The sequence below is a fragment of the Argopecten irradians genome, chromosome 13 (assembly GCF_041381155.1).
Source record: "Argopecten irradians isolate NY chromosome 13, Ai_NY, whole genome shotgun sequence".
NCBI lineage: Eukaryota > Metazoa > Mollusca > Bivalvia > Pectinida > Pectinidae > Argopecten > Argopecten irradians.
This window is the reverse complement of record NC_091146.1, coordinates 28,101,202-28,109,595: the sequence shown is the minus strand read 5'-3', so window position 1 is coordinate 28,109,595 and position 8,394 is coordinate 28,101,202. Positions and strand designations below refer to the sequence as shown.

Genomic DNA, 8,394 nt, shown 5'->3' with positions numbered 1-8,394 from the left:
ATTTACCTCTATTTCCCCTATTGGGCCCCAACAACATCCGATCACAACACGACCGTACGTGTGTGTACTATGAATGCAGAGTGGGCGGCAGGTGAGCCGAAGACATTCACCCTCTGCTGCGAAGGTGAAAACGTGTATGCAGAGAAGCTGACAATAAAAGGCTGGAGGAGGGGGGATCGCTTGATAGGGGACTGTGGCTTCTACAGTCCCAATAACAGGATTTACTCAAGAGAAGCGATCATATGTAAAGATGTGGAGGGACGTGTACAGGTTTGTGCAAGTATACAATTTATGAATGTAACTACAATAATGTATAAGTAAACTAACGAAATTGTTCCCTGAACTCTTTTTAGAACACTCTAACTCTATTTTCTTTGAATAACTAATATATTTATTCTACCCATTCTTTTCCAATTAGCTTGTCAACATCCGTCCCTAATATTGATCAAATAATTGGTATAAATGTGATAATAATAATTTGCTTGTAAATAATCAGGAGTGTATATATATATAAGATATTTATATGATTTAGGACCACCTTCGAGAAGCAGCAACGATGGCGGGGACCACCACTGCCGCACGATGTTGACCTGCGCCTGGAATACGAATTCGTCCGTATTGGAGATTCAAATAGGTCAATAGTAAGGATTGCTCGATGGACTGTCCGACGACCTAGGTCGGGACCAATACCCCATTCTCTGCCGGAGTCGCAAAACCGCTAGCCATATTTTGAGGGTTGAAGTACGGGAGTGACTAGACAAATAATATTTTTTTGAATCCTGATTGGATTTCGGCTATTGGATATATGGAACAATGGACTTTTTGACGTTTAGGACACAACTTAACTTCATCCATGACTTTGTTTAAAAAACAACCACACACTAATATCAATATCAACAGTAAAAAAAATAAAGAGAGATCTCATTTGCCTGTGAAAGCCACATATATGTATATATTCAAAATATTCTTAAATTTCTAATTATCTTCATACAAAAATTCATTTTACTCCAATATTAAACACTTTCACAATTAGTTGCATTATGATCATGAACATATATAGTGTAACGGGCATTTTTGCAAACCAATTGGAATACACTGTAGGGTAATACTATTAGAAACAATTCCAGACCCATAAATATCATTTGAGCTATTTGTTAAAAAATGCCAAGATCTAGCACATAAAATTATTCCTTTTCTCTTATCCATGTATCCTAGTTTAACATCTATACCTTCATGAATTATTGATGAATTCATTTTGTAACATAAAACTGAAAAATCAATTGAAACATATGCAACAGCATGACTTTAACCAGTTCAAAGGCGATAATAAAATTAAAGTTGCCTTATTGTGTAACAAAAGAGATATTATAGCAAGAAGTCACGGTAATCCAAGAAATTGTTCACTTCGAATTCACTATCACTGATATCGATGTTGTCACCATCATTTGTCATCATCAGTAATCCAAGAAATTATTCACCAGTTCGCTATCACTCACTGTCCGTGTCGTCACCATCATGCGTAATGTCATCATCAGTGTCCTCATCACTGGTACTGTCTGTAGAAGAATAGAGTAAAGCTGCATGCCGAAACTGATCAGCAAGACAATCGGCTTCATCACAAACACAGTTCACTGAACATATATCACACAACATTTGTGTCCTTTGACATCTGACGAAAAAGTTGTTGTGTAGTTTTTCATCAAATGACTGCGACGGCATGCAGAATTGTTTAAGGAATAGTCCTTCATGTAACTGTCCACCTTTGCCAGTTGTCTTTTAGTACATATGAGAATATGATCAGAGTACGCACCATCTCGACCAGCACGTCCAACTTGCTGTACAAATGTGTCCAGTTCAATGGGGGAGCCAAAGTTGACCACATGGGATACACCTTTAAAATTTACACCCATACCTGCTGCGTTGGTACAAATAAGGATGCGGATTTGTCCTGTATTGGATCCCATGTCTGCAGTAATCGATTCCTTAATCCGGTTCAGTGTACAGGAATGATACATCTGATAAAGATGCTGGAGACCGGGAATCTGTAATCTCAGAGCATTGTAGAGGGCAGCACATTCCCTGATTGTTCTGGTAAAAACCACATGTCTTGGAAAATTGTTCCTTTCCTCCTGCAACCCTGAAATTGCCCACTGCATCATGTCCGCAACATCCATGTTAGAATTACACAGTTTCACATTTAGTTTAATGTTGGGACGATCCGGACACTGGATATATTCCATTGGTGATTTTAAACAGAGCTTTGCACATATCCCTAACCTGTTCTTTTTACTGGCTGTTGCTGTGAGTACCATCACTGGAGCATCTGGGCAAAGCGACCGAATTTCCCCTAACTTCCAGAACCATCCTCTGAACGCACTTTCTGCATGCCTTTCTTCACCCCTGTAAAACATCAGAAAAGATAAAGATATAGAGTTTGTGGGGGAAATTATTAAATTTTAATGTAACAAAACCAAATAAAAATACATATGTAGGTAAATTTAGTTAAAATCTTAACAGTAAATGTCATGATTGCTGGAGGGGGGGGGGGGGGTTAAAGTAATTGAAGAAGTGATCAAATCATCATGCATGGAATTAAAACTTTTTTATTAGAAACAATTTTCTAACATTGCATAATATCAACAACTGTTAAAACATATATTTCCACAGTTTTCAATCTAGTCATATCTGCACATGTTCTGTTCATGTTTTTTTACTCTCATGAGACTTATAATGAGATCATTTCATACACACACATACATTTTGTATAAAATATACATACCACTGCAAAACCGTGTGCGCTTCATCCACTACTACGGCCCCCAATCTCTGGCGATATACATCCGACAGCAACAAGCCTCTCCACATCTCTTCACCAAGTAACCTTTCGGGGCACGCATATACTACTGAGAAATCCCCTTTAAATATGGACGCTTTCTCCTCGTCATCTTTACCAATATAGGTGGATCTGATCCCTAATGCAGACAGAAACTCCGACTGTTCCTTCATGATGCTAATCAAAGGTGAAATTACAAGTACCAACTTTTCAGTTCAAACACTGGTATAGCCTGATAGCACAGTGACTTGCCGCTTCCAGTTGTAGTCGACAGGAAAACGTCCTTACCACGTAGGATAGTCGATAAAACTTCCTTCTGGTGTGTATGTAGGCTGTCGATAGAAAAGAAATCGCATACTCTTCGCTCATCTTGGTCGTCCATTTTACTCGCCGCCTATGCCGAACAGCGTTTGCAAGCGGGGCTGTGATTGGTCGAAGCCTTTTTTCACAGCTGGAAAATTGTTCGCGACACTTTTATAACGTAAAGCACTGATTGGCTTAGAAGGGTCACGTGACCGAGCCTCACTCCAGAAAATCTCGCAGGATATATCAGAGGTACTGACAGAGTGAAATGAAGGGAAGTAACTCTGATGGATGAGAATGGCAGCACACAGGCTGTTCCCCCAATAATACCCTAACAATGGTGTCGAGAGCCACAGCCAAGTTTTCGGAGGAGGACAGGAAAGCTTACGAGTTATTTCAAAAGGAGAGGTCCAGGTACGTCAAGGTCATCCGACGCCCTGCGAAGAGTGATGCAGAAAAGAAGGAGGTAGAGTCGAAGGATAGGCCAGCCAATAGAGACCGTAAACGTGAGGCACCCCAGATAGTATTACTTACCAGGGCACCAACAAAGCCAAGTAAACCATATGATAAGAAAAGGAAACTGCCCCAGGTGCCAGAGGTACTAGTTGAGCCACCAGTGCCGGTTCCTGCTCTTGTAGAGGAGGTCCAGGTGGCTGCCCTTGACCTCAGCACCTCAGGGGGCAAAGTGGATGATGAGCTCTCTTTGATTGCTCCCAGTACATACTCCATTGAGTCATCAGACATAGCCTACACTCCAACCAGCAAACCAAGACATGAGGTAAAGTTGAAAGGGATGGCCCTCAACCAGGCTCAGAGAGTAATCCTCAACGTCGGCGGAGTCCACTTCGAAACTAGCGCTCCAACCTTACAGAGTGACCCATCCAGTATACTGGCAAGCATGGTAAAGAATACGTCGCCCTTTCAGCCCTACGAAGTGGATCATGTGTATACTTATTTTCTAGACCGTGACCACAAACACTTCAGAGTGATTTCAAACTATCTTTAGAAATCCTAACGGACAGGATAGGCTCATTCTTGTTACCCGGTACCACCTACAAGAGTTGTTTCTCAGTTTGAAATCAAGGTTGAGTAAACCTCAGACTTCTAAGTTAATTATTTGAAAAGAATTACCAAGTATTGTTAAATTTCACTTTTCTTCTCTTTCGGTGTGGATATTTCTCTCCGATATCATGTCAGGTTCTTTCTTGGATAATACACTGTATAAAGTAATTTAAATTAGTACTTTAATTGTTCAAATAATTCAATGGAGACATAGATATATAGATCTACATATTGTATTTTTGTATACATTACCATTAAATGAATATAGATCTAGTAATAATAATAATACAATTTTTCTGATGACTTTTCAAGTAATTACCCACTTACAAAAGTAGGCTATGGTTGTAAATACAATTTTTGAAACGGAAAGTATGACCATTCATCAATTCCTTCATGCACATAAATTAGTGCATAGATACATGTATACGCGTATATATATATAAATATTTTTATCTGAGAATTGATATTCCCAAATATCCGGCTGGAATTTGGAAGGTCCAAGAATGGATAAATTAACATGTATATGTGAAGAAGCATCGACAACTAAGGTCATTTAGGCCAAACTACAGGGTAGGCATTAGAACCAGGATAAACAAGGGCTGTATCTAAAAGATCAGGATAAGAAAAAGGCAAGCAAAAACTAAAACAAAATTGTAAATGTTGATTTTGGCTAAAACACATGAGAAAACTCATGCACAATGTTGACGAAACGATGAATTTCAGGATCTGACATATTTCAGAAAAGCCAGGAAGACAATATACATCATCTAGTAGTAAGTTATATAGCATTATTTGATTAGGTTTTTTCTTCTACTATTTGATGCCATTCATCAATATCAACGTTTATTGACATTATTGTACCACCACAATACGCATTATATATGCTATGATATAATAATATAGAGCAAATTCGGCTATTATCGACACTCTCGAGTTATCGACACCTCGCATGTAATATGTACCCCTAGGGTGCCCCATTGTTGTTCTTTCGATGTGTATCTTCTGTTTTTTCTAGAGGTAATATTTATACGGAATATTTCGATGCTTTTCGTACCGCCTTTACGATCACAATCATTAACTACCCACAAGGGCAGACAACTCTGTATTGTACAACGACCCTTGTCTAGAGCGATCGCATCGCTTGTCGCCCCCGATATCACCAGGTGGTCGTAGATTCGTGACGTCATCTGAGACCAACAGATGTGACAAGAGCCGGGAAAATTCAATGGGTTTGTTTGTTTGTTTGATTAATTAACGTCCCATTAACAGCTATGGTCATGTAAGGACGGTCTCCCATGTATGCGGCGTGTTGCGTGTATGTTGTGCGAGGTGCGTGTTTTGGGAGACTGCGGTATATTCATGTTGTGTCTTCTTGTATAGTGGAACTTGTTGCCCTTTTTATAGTGCTATATCACTGAAGCATGCCGCCGAAGACACCAAGCAACACACCCCACCCGGTCACATTATACTGACAACGGGCGAACCAGTCGTCCCACTCCCTGTGTGCTGAGCGCTAAGCAGGAGCAGAAACTACCACTTTTAGAGACTTTGGTGTGTGTCTCGGCCAGGGGACAGAACCCAGAACCTTCCTCACAGGGGCGAACGCTCAACTCAAGGCCAAAAGTGAGGCGGTGCCAAGGGAGGCATTAGAAAAGATAAAGTCAGTTAGGAAGAAGAGAAAAGATAAGATCCTAAATTTAGTCGCCTTTTACGATCATGCAATAGGGGCAGCAGGTACAATTCTAACGCCCTACCTGCAGGGCCAAAATTCAATGGGGCATGTTGTGGTATTGACGATTATAGGTATTTAAAACAGTCGCGCATGTATAGTAGAAACAATACACGCACGACCGATAAAAAAGACGAGCAGGACAAAACCCAGATACTAGATACAATGACCAAATATGCATGACATTAGTCCACTAAACCTGCCTATATTATTAGGCTTTCAAAATTTTTTTTTGCCTAATATATATTGGGCAAAAAAAAAAAAAAATTAATTAAAAAAGCCTAATAATATAGACAGGTTTAGCGGACTAGCATGACATGTACTCGTGGACAAGATATGAATGTTTAATAGTTCAACTAACACAGGGCCATGAAACAACATATTTCTTATAAAACACAACCACTTCATTATATTATCTAATCGTGCGCAGTTTTGGAAATAAACTACAGCAATGATATTTTCTCCTTAAGAATGAGTGCTGCAAAGAGGTGCCAGTATGCGCCAGAGCAAATGCAGCTAGCCATTGCTGCAGTCGGAGACGAACGGCTGTCGAAGAAGTCTGCAGCAAAGGTCTACAGGGTGCCCAGGACAACCCTCTTGGACAAGTTATCTGGTAGAGTATCAGAAGAGCATATTTCTCCTAGTAGAAAACCAGTTTTAACTAGAGATGAGGTTTGTTTGTGTGTTGCGTGTATGTTTTGCGAAGCGCGTGTTTAGGGAGACTGCGGTATTTTTTTTTTATTTCCGTGTTAACATCGAGGCAAATTCATTGCAATGATCGTAAACGGGAGTATGCAAGCAAAAAATGTGTTAATAGCCGACTTTGCTCTATGCATAATTATTTATTCATAATATCAACCACTGGTTTAACTTCATTGAACATAATTATTCATCTTAACACTTTTAGATAACAGTAATAACACAATCTTATGCTAATTAATGTTAAATATTTATTTCTTAGTTCGGTATTTAAAGACAATACCTACTTCAGCTTTATTTGACATATATGTGTAACTGGAACCATTACTTTGTATTTTGCCATCATAGTATATTTGCTATGATTTGTTTTAAACTCATTTGTCATTCCAGTCATAGGTTAGTAGTTTACAAAATTAACTAGATATAGCTACACTAGCTCTCGGTACGCGGGCAGTGCTGCTGCACGTTTTCTCCGAAATAACTTTGGGTTCGAGACTAAGGCGCATTCACTTCGGCCTCTGATTGGTCACTATTTCGCATAATTTCTTGGGATTTCGTTGTGTAACCTTGGATTCTATAAAACTCCTGAATAGCAAGTACGCCGCTTTTACGATTGAATTTGTGAGCCGTCGTTCATTCTTTCCTCTTTTAATATTACTGATAATTATAGGCTAAGAATAAGCGTTACGCATATTTTATTAGGAACTAGGTGGTCATTAGCTGGGATGGGGGGCGGTCTCAAAGTTAAACCTGTAATGCCATTGTGGTGAGTGCTGTTTAGTCTTGTTTACCTGTAAGTGCCGCGGCCCTGTGCCTTGTCATGTTTTGCATACGTCCCGCTATGTCTGAATAAATATATATATTAACTGTTTATATTTGTCTGTCTAGTTATTTTCCACGTTCTGTCAAAAAAGCATTTCCTTACTAAATCGAACCTGGGTTGAAGTACTGAACGTGGAGTGGGCGTGTACCTGAGTACACCCCTCCCGTTACATATTGATTGATTGATGGGGCTTAACGTCCTTGTTTCGGTTATAACCGAGCCTACGACACAGCTGTCTCCCGTCACACATGTACGTGGCGGACAAGATATAGGACGATTTAAAATGTACACCTCGACCAATATTTTGTAATACTTTACTCACTCGGCCATTAAAATATATAAACAAATACAACATATCTCATTAAAATTAGGAAATTTATTGGTAATCATTTTCTGCAAAATTATCATTTATTTATTATTTATCCAGTAAATCATATAATATTATATATATATTGAAATTGATTTTAAGACGAAATGTCTCTAATGAACAGGTCACAAACAAGATGGTCTTGAAATAAAGGAGTTTATAATCAGAATAAGACACGACATGTATATTTATAAGGATAGAAAAGCTTGGAATGTAATGTTGTTTTGTAGATTGTACGTAGACGAATCTCACTAGTATCCCAAGTCGGGGTTATTGAAGTGTTTTATCAATCTCGGACCATTACTAACTCGGACCATATTATTCGGTTTCAATACGCCCACTGTTCCGGTCATTTGCGTGACGCTAAGCGCCCGTGCACGTGCTACAATTACCACTTCTGTCGTTAGTCCGCACGTGTTGTTGCAAATTGTATCGAATTAACCTATGACCGGAATGACAAATGAGTTGAAAAGGTTAACAAATCATAGTAAATATACTATGATGGCAAAATACCTGGATATGTCCTCCAACAAGTCTGTTTGCGCTGAACTCCATGTAAGAAGAGAATGATCATGCAG

The 8,394-nt window shown here is 39.2% G+C and overlaps 1 protein-coding gene across 1 annotated transcript; it reads right to left on the bottom strand.

Moving 5' to 3' along the window:
- Positions 1 to 754: 754 nt before the first annotated feature.
- LOC138306189 (ATP-dependent DNA helicase RecQ-like) lies at positions 755 to 5,459 on the bottom strand. The gene is made up of 2 exons (XM_069246585.1): positions 2,780 to 5,459; positions 755 to 2,400 (listed from the first exon to the last, which is right to left on the bottom strand). The coding sequence occupies exons 1-2, from the start codon at positions 3,004 to 3,006 to the stop codon at positions 1,629 to 1,631; spliced, it is 999 nt and encodes a 332-aa protein (XP_069102686.1). The 5' UTR covers positions 3,007 to 5,459; the 3' UTR covers positions 755 to 1,628.
- Positions 5,460 to 8,394: the final 2,935 nt, after the last annotated feature.

What these genes read in the sequence shown, in the direction of transcription:
- LOC138306189 (XM_069246585.1), bottom strand. Translation starts at nt 3,006, where the DNA reads ATGAAGGAACAGTCGGAGTTTCTGTCTGCATTAGGGATCAGATCCACC. An exon ending in GCGCACACGGTTTTGCAGTG is followed by an intron (nt 2,401 to 2,779) that starts GTATGTATATTT and finishes GATGTTTTACAG; the next exon opens with GGGTGAAGAAAGGCATGCAG.